The 14,946-nt window shown below is 40.9% G+C and overlaps 1 protein-coding gene across 1 annotated transcript in view; it reads left to right on the top strand.

The window, feature by feature from the left end:
• ANKRD28 (ankyrin repeat domain 28) overlaps nucleotides 1-14,946 on the top strand; it is a 127,401-nt gene that overhangs the window by 48,898 nt on the left and 63,557 nt on the right. Inside the window, exon 4 of the mRNA XM_010856753.1 lies at nucleotides 11,955-12,025. Within this exon, the coding sequence (XP_010855055.1) occupies nucleotides 11,955-12,025 (71 nt within the window). The remainder of the gene's footprint in view (nucleotides 1-11,954; nucleotides 12,026-14,946) is intronic.

Below are 14,946 nucleotides of genomic sequence, written 5' to 3' on the forward strand. Positions count from 1 at the left end.
TTGGGGAGTGCTTTGGAGCTTCTTGGTCCAACTATGAACACTGGTTTTCATTGTTTAAAATCCACTTTTTGTCACACAAAATAATCTGATCGAGAGGTGGCTCATTGTTGTTGCAAAGAGTAAAAGAAGACGACACTTCAAAATGACAATTTTTTTTGTTTTTGGTCAGCTCATGAGGCACCCATTTATTGAGCTTTTTCACCTTTCCAGTTTGCTTCACGTGTCGAGTAACCATAGAACTGTCAACACTGAGTTCTTTGGTAACGCCTTGTGTAGTTGTAAGAGGATCAGAGCTGTAGTGATCAAAACAGCATAGTATTGACATAAAAGGAGGCACACTGATCAGCGGAACAAAAAGAGCCCAAAAATAAACTCTTGCGAATCATGGTCAATTAGTTTATGACAAAGAAGCAAGGATATATAGTGAGGAAAGGACCATCTCTTCAGTAAATGGTTTTGGGAAAACTGGACAACTGTCTTACACTATACACAAAAATCAACTTAAAATGGGTTAAAGACTTGAGCATAAGAATCATACTCGTAGAAGAATACATAGACGGTAAGACTGATCCTTGGCCTTAGTCTTGGTGATGACATTTTAGATTTGACACCAATAACAAAAGAAACAAAAGCAGATGTTACAAGTGAGACTACATCAAACTTCAAAGTTTCTGCATAGCAAAGGAAACCAACAAGACGAAAAGGCATCCTGCAGAATAAGTGAAAGTAATTTGCCAATCACAGCTCACTCCAGTATTCTTGTCAGGAAAATCCCGTGGACAGTCAGTCCATGGGTCGCAAAGAGTTGGACACCACTGGGCAACTGCAGAGATGGGCTCAATAAAGCCCATTCATGCAAAGATGAGCTCAATAAAGGACATAAATGGTATGGACCTAACAGAAGCAGAAGATATTAAGAAGAGGTGGCAAGAATACACCGACAACTGTACAAAAAAGATCTTCATGACCTAGATAATCACGAAGGTGTGATCACTCCCACTCACCTAGAGTTGGACATCCTGGAATGTGAAGTCAGGTGGGCCTTAGGAAGCATCACTACGAACAAAGCTAGTGGAGGCAATGGAATTCCAGCTGAGCTATTTCAAATTCTAAAAGATGATGCTGTGAAAGTGCTGCACTCAATATGTCAGCAAATTTGAAAAACTCAGCAGTGGTCACAGGACTGGAAAAGGTCAGTTTTCATTCCAATCCCAAAGAAAGGTCTTATGTTTTAATGGAGGACATAATTGCAAGTTAATGTATATAGTTTGTCATGCGATGATAATTGCTATGGATAAGGTAAAGGAATAGTATGTTGGGCGGGGATCAGTTGCTGTTTGTGTTGGATTATGAGGAAAGAATTCAGGGACATACGAGGAGATAACTGAAGCAAATAAGGAAGAGAGCCTTGCGTGTGGTGCAGTAACTTGGTGGAAATGAAGAGCTAAGAACTAATACCACAGAGTGTAGCATGTGTGAAGGCAAGTGAAAGAAGCAGTAGGGAATAAAGCAGAGGTGGGTGCATTCCAGTTAAGGGCTTGCTTTGGCCCTTAGAGTGATCTGGAAAACCAGTGGTGGGACAGCCTGACCTGGGTTTTTACAGATTCGTTCTAGCTGTGGCTTCAGATTCTTGACTGTGTTTTAAGGCATATCTATTTTGCTTTTGGTTGTTTCTAGGCTTTCATCTTTAACTGCTTTTTTCCTTTTCTCGATCCTGGTCTGCCAGCTCTCATCTCCTTGCATTGTCTTACGCCTTTCTTAGAGCTCTTGGAGGTCTTTGCTCAGAATTTAATTTCTCTGAAGTTGTGTATAACACATGCGTGCTCAGCCGCTTCTGTGCTGTCTGGCTCTCTGCAGCCCTATGGGCTGTAGCTCACCAGGCTCCTCTGTCCATGGGATTCTCCAGGCATTAATACTGGAGTGGGTTGCCATGCTCTCCTCCAGGGGATCTTCCCAACCCAGGGACTGAACACGTGTCTCTAGTGTCTCCTGCACTGGGAGGCAGGTTCTTTACCACTGGCACCACCTGGGAAGCCCCTGTGTGTAATAGGTAGTTCACACATTCTTCCTCTCCTTTCCTGGGATTACTTTCAAATATATTTACCTATTAACTACCTTGCTCAGTTTTCTCTGCCTTTGTGTATTTTTGCTCTAGTCCCGTGTTAAATCCTTTAAGATTATTGGTTGGTGGGGTGTGGCTTGACCAGGGATTGAACCTGAGCCCTTGACAGTGAAAGCCCTAACCACTGGACCTCCGTTATATATCACTGAGGAATATGTTTTCCCAGAGCATCTATCAGTAAAGAATAGAGTAAGGAGGGGCAAAAAGTGAGCATCACTTGTGTTTGTTTCTTTACCTAGCTCTCAAACTGAATGTGTTTTCTGTCAGTCCTGGTAGCTTAGCTTCGCTTATTCTTGATGTACTACAGATAGTTGGGGCAGCAACTTGGATCATAGATTCTTAACTTAGGTTGTGATCAATGGTGATTGATTCTTATCGTCCATTTCCAGCAGCTCTATCAAAAATAATGAAGGTGCTTGTTTGGTCTCTCATGCAGCGTCCTTAGCTTGTTCTTCTGTAGCATGAAGGGAGATTCTCCTGAGGATGACCTCTCGATCATCGAAAGGATGTTAGATAGGGATTCTGGGACGCAGACAGTGGAGAGAATGGGTCAGAAGGACATGCGCATCAGTATGACTTAGATGACTTCGTAGCTTTCCCAAGAATTGAAGAAGCTTCACCTGACACCCTTCATTTGGCACAGATTTCACTGTATTTGGTAGAAATTCATACTGTTGTCTGTGATTGTAACTATTTGCTTCTTCTATTGAAGGTGGTGTTTCCTCCCCTTCTCTTTTATATTTTGGCCAGTTAGGTTTGTTTTGCTTTTTCTGAGTAAAACTACTTACTCCCTTTAACCTGCAGTCCAGAATAAATTCACTAGAAATCAAATATTTATACATGATGCATCTTCAAGATTTGTGAATGAGGGGTATAACTTCGACATGTTATATGTAATCAAACAAGTGTATTCATCTGTAGAATCTATATTAACACTAGAGCTTAGTAGAATTAATTTTACGATTATTATTGAATGGGATGAAGTAATAGGAAGCAGTGAGTGTACTCTCAAGTACTATATTAAATTTACCTTTTTCATGTATGATCGCATTATACCGCTCTTATCTCTAAAGATATTATTATCAGTAAAAGAAACTAAAGCTTTTAGGAACAGTTAGAACCAGACATGGAACAACAGACTGGTTCCAAATTGGGAAAGGAGTATGTCAAGGCTGTATATTGTCACCCTGCTTATTTAACTTCTATGCAGAGTACATCATGAGAAACGCTGGGCTGGATGAGCACAAGCTGGAATCAAGATTGCTGGGAGAAATATCAGTAACTTCAGATATGCGGATGACACCACCCTTATGGCAGAAAAGGAACAGGAACTAAAGAGCCTTTTGATGAAAGCAAAAGAGGAGAGTGAAAAAGTTGGCTTAAAACTCAACATTCAAAAAATTAAGATCATGGCATTTAGTCCCATCACTTCATGGCAAATAGATGGGGAGACAGTGGAAACAGTGACAGACTTGAATATTTCCTTGGGCTCCAAAATCACTGCAAATGGTGACTGCAGCCATGAAATTGAAAGATGCTTGCTCCTTGGAAGAAAAGCTATGACCAACCTAGACAGCATATTAAAAGGCCAAGACATTACTTTGCCAACAAGGTCTGTCTAGTCAAAGCTATGGTTTCTTCAGTAGTCATGTATGGATATGAGAGTTGGACCATGAATAGAGCTGAGTGTCGAAGAATTGATGCTTTTGAACTGTGGTTTTGGAGAAGACTCTTGAGAGTCCCTTGGACTGCAAGGAGATCAAACCAGTCCATCCTAAAGGAAATCAGTCCTGAATATTCATTGGAAGGATTGATGCTGAAGCTGAAACTCCAATACTTTGACCACCTGGTGCAAAGAACTGACTCATTTGAAAAGACCCTGATGCTGGGAAGGATTGAAAGCAGCAGGAGAAGGGGACGACAGAGGATGAGATGGTTGGATGGCATCGCCGACTCGATGAACATGAATGTGAGCAAGCTCCAGGAGTTGGTGATGGACAGGGAAGCCTGGCGTGCTGCAGTCCATGGGGTCGCAAAGAATTGGACATGACTGAGCGACTGAACTGAACTGCACTGAAAGCATTTAGAGATGCAATAACTGGCTGAAAGTAATATTGCTAATAATAGCTAGAGCCAGCTTTCAGACCCAGGCTGTGTGACTACAGGGTTTATATTCTTAACTCTGCTACAATCTGAACCACTTTTCCTCACCTCTACACTTTACCCACCCCCATCTACTTAGCATGTAGTAGAATTTGTGTAGGCAGTGACTTGAAGAACTTCTGTTTTAAGAACTTAATTTTCTGATATCCTTCTATAGATAATTTTATTGGGAGCTATTCATTTAATGCTCGTATTTTTGAAACCATCCCCAAGAAAAAGAAATGCAAAATGGTTGTCTGAAGAGGCCTTCCAAATAGCTGAGAAAAGAAGAGAAGTGAAAGGCAATTTAAAGGAAAAATATACCCATTTGAATGTAGAGTTCCAGAGAATAGCGAGGAGAGATAAGAAAGCCTTCCTAAGAAAACAATGTGAAGAAATAGAGGAAAACAATAGAATGAGAAAAACGAGAGATCTCTTCAAGAAAGCTAGAGATACCTAGGGAACATCTCATGCAAAGATGGGCACAAGTAAGCCCAGAAATGGTAGGGACCTAACAGAAGCTGAGGATATTAAGAAGAGGTGGCAAGAATACACAGAGGAACCATACAAAAATGATCTTCATGACTCAGATAGCCACCATGGTGTGATCACTCAGCTAGAGCCAGTCATCCTAGAATGTGGGCCTTAGGAAGCATCCTGTGAACAGAGCTAGTGGAGGTGATGGAATTCCAGCTGAGCTCTTTCAGTTCCTGAAAGATGACCCTGTGAAAGTGCTGCACTCAATATGCCAGCAAATTTGGAAAACTCAGCAGTGGCCACAGGACTGGAAAAGGTCACTTTTCATTCCAGTCTCAAAGAAAGGCAATGCCAAAGAATTTTTAAACTACTGCACAATTGCACTCATTTCACATGCTAGCAAAGTAATGCTCAAAATCCTCCAAGCTAGATTTCAACAGTATGTGAACTGAGAACTCCCAGATGTTCAAGCTGTATTTAGAAAAGGCAGAAGAAACCAGAGATCAAATTGCCAACATCTGTTGGATCATCAAAAAAGCAAGAGAATTCCAGAAAAACACCTACTTCTGCTTTATTGACTATGCTAAAGCCTTGTGGATCACAACAAACTGTGAAAAATTCTTGAAAGATGGGAATAACAGAGCACTTTACCTGCCTCCTGAGAAACATGTATGCAGGTAAAGAAGCAACAGTTAGAACCGGATATGGAACAAAGGACTGGTTCAAAATTGGAAAAGGAGTCCATCAGTGCTGTATATTTTCACCCTGTTTATTTAACTTCTATGCAGAGTACATTGTGCGAAATGCCATGCTGGATGAAGCTAAAGCTGGGATCAAGAATGTGGGGAGAAATATCAGTAACCTCAGATGTGCAGATGACACCACCCTAATGGTAGAAAGCAAAGAGGAGCTAAAGAGCCTCTTGATGAAGGTGAAAGAGGAGAATGAAAAAGCTGGCTTAAAACTCAACTTTCAACAAAGGAAGATCATGGCATCTGGTCCCATCACTTCACGGCAAATAGATGGGGAAACAATGGAAACAGTGACACTTTATTTTCTTGAAAGTCATTCAGTTACGTCTGACCCCTTGGACTATGCAGTCCATGGAATTCTCCAGGCCAGAATACTGGAGTGGATAGCTATTCCCTTCTCCAGGGGATCTTTCTAACTCAGGGATTGAAGCCAGGACTCCTGCGTTGCAGGCAGAGTCTTTACCAGCTGAGCCACAAGAGAAGCCCAAGAATATTGGAGTGGGTAGCCTCTCCCTTTTCCATCGGGCTTCTTGACCCAGGAATCAGGGTCTTCTGCTTTGTAGGCAAATTCTTTACCAACTGAGCTGTCAGGGCAGCCCCTTAGTGTCAGTAACGCCCTCCTAAATGGTGTAGTGCACCATTGGGGCGGTGGGGTGGGGATGGTCCAGCGTCACGGGGAAAGTGGGAGTGCACTCGCCTTTTGCTCATTCTACTCCCAACCTCAAAACAGAGTCTGAAGCTTTGACCCTGGCTTTGGTAGTCAGCCAAAGGAAAGCATTATTTCCAGTTTGGGAAGAGTGCTAAACTACTTGGCTCCTGGCCCAGCTCACTGGGTATGGACTGTCTCCTCTGTGGCTTAGGAGCAAAGAAGAAAGCTATGCTCTGCAAGCAGGAGTTTTAGAAAATTATTAGTGAGACTGTGATTATTACAGACACATAGGAAAAGAGAAATAATTTTAATAGTATCAACTCTCAAGTTCTTTGCCTAGATCAGAAGTTGATAACCTTATGTGAGGGGTCATCCAGGCAGTGGCAGCTACTCATCTTGACTCCTGTAAGGTGGTAAAACTACAAAATAGGTGGCTGGCAACCTGTGGGCTGAACTTGAAGAACCCTGACATTGATTATAGTGATACTGCCTTATTAATGTAGGGTAGGGTATTTCATAAGCATGAAATAATTTATTCTGAATATTTCAAAATAAAATAGAATATCATCACTGGAAATGGATCGTAGAGATCATTTGCCATAGCCCTTATTTTACCCATTGTAGTATTCTTACCTGGAAAATTCTATGGACAGAGGAACCTGGAGGGCTATAGTCCGTATGATCGCAAGGAGTCAGACAAGACTGAGCAATTAATACTTTCACTTATTTTACCGGTAACGGGTTCAGAAATCAAAGAATTGGCAGATCTTGGTGAGCGAACAGATCAGGGAGAAAGCAGACGAATTAGTCTTCTTGCAGAGAAGACCTGAGAGACCTAGAGTCAATTGGGACACTGGTGATTTGAATGCCTGAGTTCACAGAACTCACTTTGCAGAAACAGGTGCTCCCTATGTTATTTTAACCTGGGGTCTAACCTGGGGCCTAGCCAGTCCATCCTAAGGGAGATCAGTCCAGGGTGTTCAATTGGTAGGACTGATGTTGAAGCTGAAACTCCAATACTTTGGCCACCTGATGCCAAGAGCTGACTCATTTGAAAAGACCCTGATCCTGGGAAAGATTGAGGGCAGGAGGAGAAGGGGACGACAGAGGATGAGATGGTTGGATGGCATCACCGACTCGATGGACATGGGTTTGGGTGAACTCCGGGAGTTGGTGATGGACAGGGAGGCCTGGCGTGCTGTGGTTCATGGGGTCGCAAAGAGTCGGACACGACTGAGTGACTGAACTGAACTGACTAGCCTCCCTAGAGAGAGACAGAGACGTGTGCGTGTGTGATGTGGTTATGTACACACATACACACACACACACACAGGGAGATTACATTTCATAAAATGAAGCTCCAGGGGTAATGAGGCGCAGCCCCAGGTCACAGCCTGCTGATTACAGGGCCATTATTAGATCACAGGTCTTCCCCCTGGGCCCCTCCGTCCACAACCCGCCTGTCTCCTCGACCTGTGCAGATCTCTCGGGCTGCACTGCTGGCAAGAGCCCATAATAGACTGATGTAGGTGAACCAGATATTTTATTTTTTAAAATTAATTTGTTTTATCTCCAAATGAGGTAGATATTTATCTAATTCTGAAAGGACTCTTACCTTAAGTATCTTTAAAAAGCTGTTGTTTCTGAGTGTATTTTATATGTATGAATTAGTAAAAGGAAAGATTGGTGAAAGGAAGATTATGTGGGTTTTTCCGTCTAATATAACTGTGCTACCAAGTCTAATCACATCTCTAAAAAGGTAAATCCAAATTCAGATATTTTATGTGGCATAGGTTCTGGCCGCTTATTTTTCTTAAAGGAAAGCTCAGCTGATCTAGGGAAGAGGGGATTCTAGTAAGGACTACGTTTGATTTATGCAGTTGAGCATAGCCTTGGGTTTAGGGAGGTATGTTCCTGGTGCTCAGGAGGCTTTCTGTGGGTGTCGGTTTGCAGTGGTTGTAGGCGATGCCTCCTCAGAGTGCTGTCTGGTCTTGTTTCCGAGCCGTGCCTCTCCTACCACACGGCCTCCCAGTAGCCTGATTTCAGCAGTTGAGACAGTGCTGCTGTGTTCTGTTCTGTTCTATTTTAGTGATTGGGAAATAGTAAAGAAAGGAATCTTTTCTTAGTGACTTACGGTCATCCTTTTACATCACAGATACTGTGTACTCTGCCAGGTAGAGAGCCTGTGACGGAGCCCCCAGGGCTGTTACCTTTGGTTTCATTTCTCTGTAGGAAGACTGTTCTGTGTTATAAGTGGATAGGATTTCCTTCTCTTTCCCTCCCTTCTCCCTCCCCCTCCTCGCCTCCTCCCCTCCCCCCTTCACGCCTCTTCCCTTCCTTCTCCTGCTCCCTCTCCCTCCTCTCTCCGTCTCTTTTGCCTGTCTTCATCTTCTCTGTGGCTAGTCTTCAGCTGTTGGATTAGTTGCTTTACTTTGGAAATGTCTTTTCCATTACTGGAATAACTTTGTAATTTGTTATATGAATATGTAATTTTGGCGCTCTGTGTGTGTGGATGGACGTCTGGTTGCCTTCAGAGAGCTCACAGGAGATGACTTCTGGTAGCCTGGACGTCTGATGTGCCCTGCCATGTTATTTACTCTAAAGCCACTTTTCATTGTGCACCCAACTGCTGCTCTTATAATGCTCATTGCCATGTTTGTCTGTTAATATATAAAGCACGTGCTAATTAACCCATGTGGGCAGGGGAATTTGTTGTATTATGCCCTTAGAGGTACCCCAATCATTTCTCACATACTTGACCTTTAATTTCCAAGGGATTAAAATATCTAATTAGTGTTATTAAAATAAATATGATTTAATGGAATATAAGTGTCTTCTGAGAAAGGATATGATCAGATGTCTAAAATTACATTGTGTTGATCTTCCTGAAGTATCTTTAGAATCTTCAAAAAGAGCAAGCCAAATCCATCAGGTTGTCTACTAGTTGCTGATGGCAGCATGATGTGTCCTCATTAAGCCACTAGTGGATTATTTGTTACAACCACTCATGTTTTTGATAAAATTAACTTTGACTTTGTTATTAAAAGAGACAGATGATTTAATTAATTACTGTAACTTAAAATGGAAGAATGAAGCCAGCAGGACTTTTTACTTTGGACTGCCAAGTGCACCATAAAAATTAGATTTTCTTCGTTCACTCGTCTTATCTGATAACCCATTTCCAAAAGAAAGACTATTTTTACCTTCGTCCTACTTTGCAACTTTTTTCTTTGTACTTGAAGCCAAATTCTTGAAGTGTTTTTTATTTCCTCATCAGTAAATTTCACTTTCTAAATATATAGTATTTCTGTTTCATTTCCAAATTAAAGTGGACACACCTTTAAAGGCACACATTTCAGCGCAGCTGCTTTTGCACCCTCGTTTCCCTCGCATCATCCAGTCCTCAGCGTCCCCACTGCAGATACAGATAGGCAGCCACCATTTTTGATGGCTTAGCTTTCCTCCAGGGTTTCCTTTTGTAAACATAGATGTTTAACTCTTCCTTTTTCAGGTAAAAGCAAAGAACATTATTTATACAGTTCTTATTGCTGTTTCCACTTTTCTTTTCTCAGATCTTTATCAGCACACAGAGGTCGTCCTCATTGTGACAGCTACTCTCTGTTTCCTTGTCAGTTAATACCTAGGGTCAGACTCATGACCTTTTCCATTTGTGGAGACTCAAAAACATCTTCAGCCCTCTAGAAAGTCTCTGCCTCTGTCTTTCCAGGGTATTTGTGTCTTCTGAGTGTCTGTGTCACTACCCTTCAGGCATAAAATGCCAGGACCTGCCCTTCTCCTGTGCACATAAATACAAAACCATAGAAAGAGGTGCGGGGACTATAAGGAACCAAGCGGTGAGTGGGGAGAAGGAAGCCGCCCCTCCACGGGCTACGCCTTCAGGTGCTTGTGTTCTTACCCAGAACAAACACTGGCTCAGTTGTGCTCAGGAAGGTCTGTTTTCACCATTTTGGCCTCCAAAGAACTTGGCTGGTAGTTGTTCCGATGTTTATTACATGGATATACACACTGTGTCTGGCTGTTTTATTTTTGCTGACTCCCCTTTCTCCCACAGCCTTAAGCAGTCTTGAAAGCTCTCCTGCTGGTTCAGGATTCTTTTAAGTGTCCTGCTGGTTGGCCCTGCCCACACAGAGTTCAGCTTCAGCTGCTGCATTTGTGGATGACTTCCTACACCTGCCTTTCATTCATTTTCTTTCGCAGTCAGGCTTGTAAAAATCTACCTCTCCTATTTGTGCCCTGTGTGTACTAGATAGAGTGGTTATATGTCAGTTTATTTATTTTTTGCTGCACTGCACGGCATGTGAGATCTTAGTTCCCCGGGCAGACATCGAACTGTGCCCTCTGTGGTGGAAACACAGAGTGCTAACCACTGGGCCGCCAGGGAACTCCCCTCATTAATCTCTGTAACAGGGTATTAGGAGATCTGTCTTATAGCTGAAAATGTAGGTTCAGAGGGATCACAAAACTCGTTAGGGCTGTAATTTAGAGTCACTACACTTGATTATTACCTAGAAGCTCACACTCAGCTAGTTAGGGACCTATAGCTAGAGGTTATTCAGGCTGTAACTTGGAGTCACTGCACTTGATTGTTACCTGAAATCTCACACTCAGAATGTAAACATTAGGACCTTAGGATGTCTGAATTCTATCCTCGGTTCTGCTGCAGTTGATGGCATTGAGCCGCTTCCTTGTACCAGTGTTTGATCATCTGGGAAGTCTGGGGGCTGGACTAGGTACCTAAAGCCTCTTTTCACGAGCTAGTTATGATTCTAGATGTAAATCTAGGCTTGCTTGTCATGCTGGGCCTGTCACTAGGTCCTCTGCACTCCTGAGAGCCAAGGCTGTTACTGCTTAGAGTGATCCCGTGGTGTGCCACTTCTGTTTTGTAGGGATTTAAGCACCAAGTCAGCAGATTTTACGTAGGTGATAAATCCTGCCCCCCCACATTATGTAATACACTTGTCTTACTAAATGGTATTTCCATTCTATTAAAGAAAATTTGTGTCTGTTGACTTAATAATTTTTAAGCAAAAAATACATAGTTGATTTGTTTTAATGATTACTTCTTCAGAACTTCAGGTATAACCTGGAAAGACATGTGGGTTGGTTCATTTATTTCTTATTTTTTTCCCCCTAAGTTTAAAGCCATTGTATCCATTTATAAAATAACTATAGTATTAGAGCATTTTAAATAATCACTGGAGAACTATTTTGATATTATTGCATTATAACATGATACATTCGTTAGTAAAGAAATGTAATGAATGGTCTTATATTTATATTAGTAAATAATATAATGAATATTTTATGTTTATATTTTATATATTTATAAAATTATATAAATTAATATGTTTGTAAATATTTTATCTTGATATAATTGTATAAACTATATATAATTATATATTTATAAATTTATATTAGTAAAGAAGACTTTGTCATGATATGCATTTTATATCTGAATATTCTTATTTATTTAAGTATCAGGTTTTTAACACACATTCTACAGTGGGGTCTGATTTTCACTTTGGATATGCTCTGTATAAAGGTGGCTTCTCTAGCCTACATATAAAATGATATTTCTTTGATTTTTAATAAAAAGAGCTAATACCTTACTGGATATCAATTAAAAAAATAGTTTTGTTTTGTAATTTAAGGATAATTTATTAGCAGAAAGTAAAAAAAATGAAGTACTACATTTTCAATTGTTGTTTATCCAATTTGGACTGTATATAGTTATTTATTTTAAATTATTTTATGCAAAATATTTCACTTAATTTTTTTCTTCTTGTTGCAGGAGCTAGAGTTAATGCCAAAGACAGCAAATGGTTGACACCTTTACACAGGGCAGTTGCATCTTGTAGTGAGGTATGAGATTTCTCTTGGTAAATACATTGTATGTGAAATCATTACGCAGGCCTGCCTGTGAGCCCATGTGCAGATCCTGTATTTTCAAAAACGGAACAAGCCACTGAAACTACCTAGACTGATCACTTCACTTTGCAGTTTGCACAAACCAAGCTAATTGTTCCATGTTCCTTCTGTGACTAAGACCTCTTGGAGAGTCTGAAGTGGCAGAGAATGCAAAGCTCTCTTTTTGTACTTCCTACAGGACAGCAGTTATCTTTCTGTCTTAGACATCCCTCATCAAGGCTCTTCTCTGCTGACTGGCTCACAGTAGCCTGATAGACTTGTTTCAGAGGTGCTACTGGTTGTGATCAGGAAATAATCTCTGCAGTGTGTAATGATTAAATGAAATATTGTTTAGGTAAACTGTAAAATTCATTTTGGAAACATTACTAGTTCTCCTGTGTTGCCAGTTCTAAATATAATTTTAAAATATGTTAAGTGTCTTATGAAGAAGAACAGTTCCTTCTTATTTATAATCCTGTGCTTTGTTTGATCTTCAAGATAACTGACATTTTGTGAGAATTCATTTTTATATTTGTCATTATCTTCTAACCCTCATAAAATCCTTGAAGAATAAAAATATTCTGAAGAAACTGTGTAGTTAACAATTTGCTAGAAACCAGTCAGCTATTGGGTAGCAAAGATGATAACGAATATCTGGACCCTCTTTTTTTCTGTCATTTTATTGCCTTTCTGAAATGGATTGTGTGTGTGTGTTACAAATGCATTGTGCCCAGAGCACACCTTTTACCCATCTTAATGTATTTGATTCTTGTTGAAAACATTTTTTTAAATAATTTAAAGTATAAAAGGGTGTGATGGTGTAAAGTAGTATTTTCTTCAGTTACTGAGATTGTGAGAGATGGAGAGGGTTGCTCCTGCTCCTTCTCCCCATCATGGGACCAGGTCCTTCTTAAGTCTGCTCATTCTCCATACTAATCGCAAACTACATCTTGAACACAAAGCAAGAGCTGGGCAGGTGAAGAGGAGCGGAGGAAAAAGTGACTGGAAAGGACTGTGAATGCTGTGCTATGACAGAGGCGGTCTGTTGGCCATAAGCCTTCGGGTTGGGAGACGGAGGGGGAGGGAACAGGGGTCTTGGTGGCTACAACTTATGAACTGTGGGGCCTGGGCTGGGGGAGACTGGCTTCCGGTATCACCTGCTGCGTTCTAGCTGGGTGATCTTAGGCAAATCTGGGAATTCTGGAAACTAAGACATATTAACCAAAATACTTTGAACTCTGAAATTCATGGTAATATTATTGAGATTGTGGCTAGCCCTCTTGTAAAGAAGTTTCTTTAGATAATGGCAATTAAGGAAGATAAGCGTTACCATCATTGCAACTTTTTGGTAAGTTAATCATATTTGCCTATTTTTTTGGCATGACTCTTGGGAATGTGACTTAAATTTAGTGGAGTTTTACCAGATTAAATTATCAGGAGGAGCACTTCGTATATTTGTAGAGATACCAGGCCAAAAATTCTTAAAATTATTAATGTTAGAGGCAGATTGCAGGTTCCACCCAGAGACCTAACTGCTGATTTTTTAAAATTATGTATGTAGCTTGAACTTAAAGGGCAAATTGTGGGTTAGAAAGGTAATCCTAATAAGTTTAAGCTTTTCAACCTAAAATTAAGTTTAGTCTTTCACAGAAGTTAACTCTTCATGGACGGTGGATGTCTTAAGGGTTAATTTCCTCCCTGAACTTGGGTTGAGAAAGACTGCTTCCAGTGAAGTACCCCCCATTCCAGCTCTCCGTCCATGACACACCTGCTCGTGCTGCCTGGCTGCCTCCTCTTGGTTTGTGACTGTCGTTCCTCAAGTGTCACATACAGTTCAGCTCTCTGTAAATGCATTCTGTATTCTGAATAGATCAATTTCTGAATGCTAGGGGTGTGTGTGTATTTATTTATTTATTAAAAGCCACATCACACTGGATCCTCCAAAGGATATACATTTATTGTTTTTTAACATAACCCCAAGAATTATCATTTTAGTTCTGTCAAGATAACTGAGTTTAAAATAGATCACCATGTGAAGTATTAGTGGTTCACCCAAACATTGCATTTATTTGCAAATGGGTTAGCCCTTCTTTTTGCTGTGCCTGACCCCAAGCTATGAATAAATACTCTTCAGGTATTATTTAAACTTTTGTTATCACCCCATCCCCATATTTCATAATCATATGTAAATCAACGTCCTAGGGTATAACTTGTGTGTTTGAAGTCAAGGCCACCTGCAACATTTCTTACACATATGTACACATATGTACCTCTGGTGGTAGTTTAGTTGCTAAGTCATGTCTGACTCTTGTGACCCCATGGACTGTAGCCTGCCAGGCTCCTCTGTCCATGGGATTCTCCAGGCAAGAATACTGGAGCGGGTTGCCATTTCCTTCTCCAGAAGATCTTCTCAACCCAGGAATCGAACCCAGGTCTCCTGCATTGCAGGCAGATTCTTTACCAACTGAGCTATGAGGGAAACCCATATTATGTACCCTCTAATAATGGGGAAATTAAGATCAAGGTTATTCTGGTAATTTTGCCATTAGTAAAACCATGTATATCCTACATAGTTATCCCTACACGTTTTTTCCTGAATGCTTGTAATGTGTTGATAATCTAGAATTTTACAAGGGTTTGACATCAGGCTCATTGGTTTGCAATTTCCAGAAATTTACCCTTGTTTAATTTTTGTTTTTGATGTGTCCTGTCCTTTGTTCTTTGAAAGTGTTACTCATTGGTGTCCCACTCTTTGCGACCCCATGGACTATGTAGCCCACCAGGCTCCTCCATCCATGGAATTTTCCAGGCAAGAGTACTGGAGTGGGTTGCCCTTCCCTTCTCCAGGGGATCTTCCTAACCCAAGGATCGAACCC

Source organism: Bison bison, unplaced genomic scaffold (genome assembly GCF_000754665.1).
Source record: "Bison bison bison isolate TAMUID 2011002044 unplaced genomic scaffold, Bison_UMD1.0 scf7180017864374, whole genome shotgun sequence".
Lineage (NCBI taxonomy): Eukaryota > Metazoa > Chordata > Mammalia > Artiodactyla > Bovidae > Bison > Bison bison.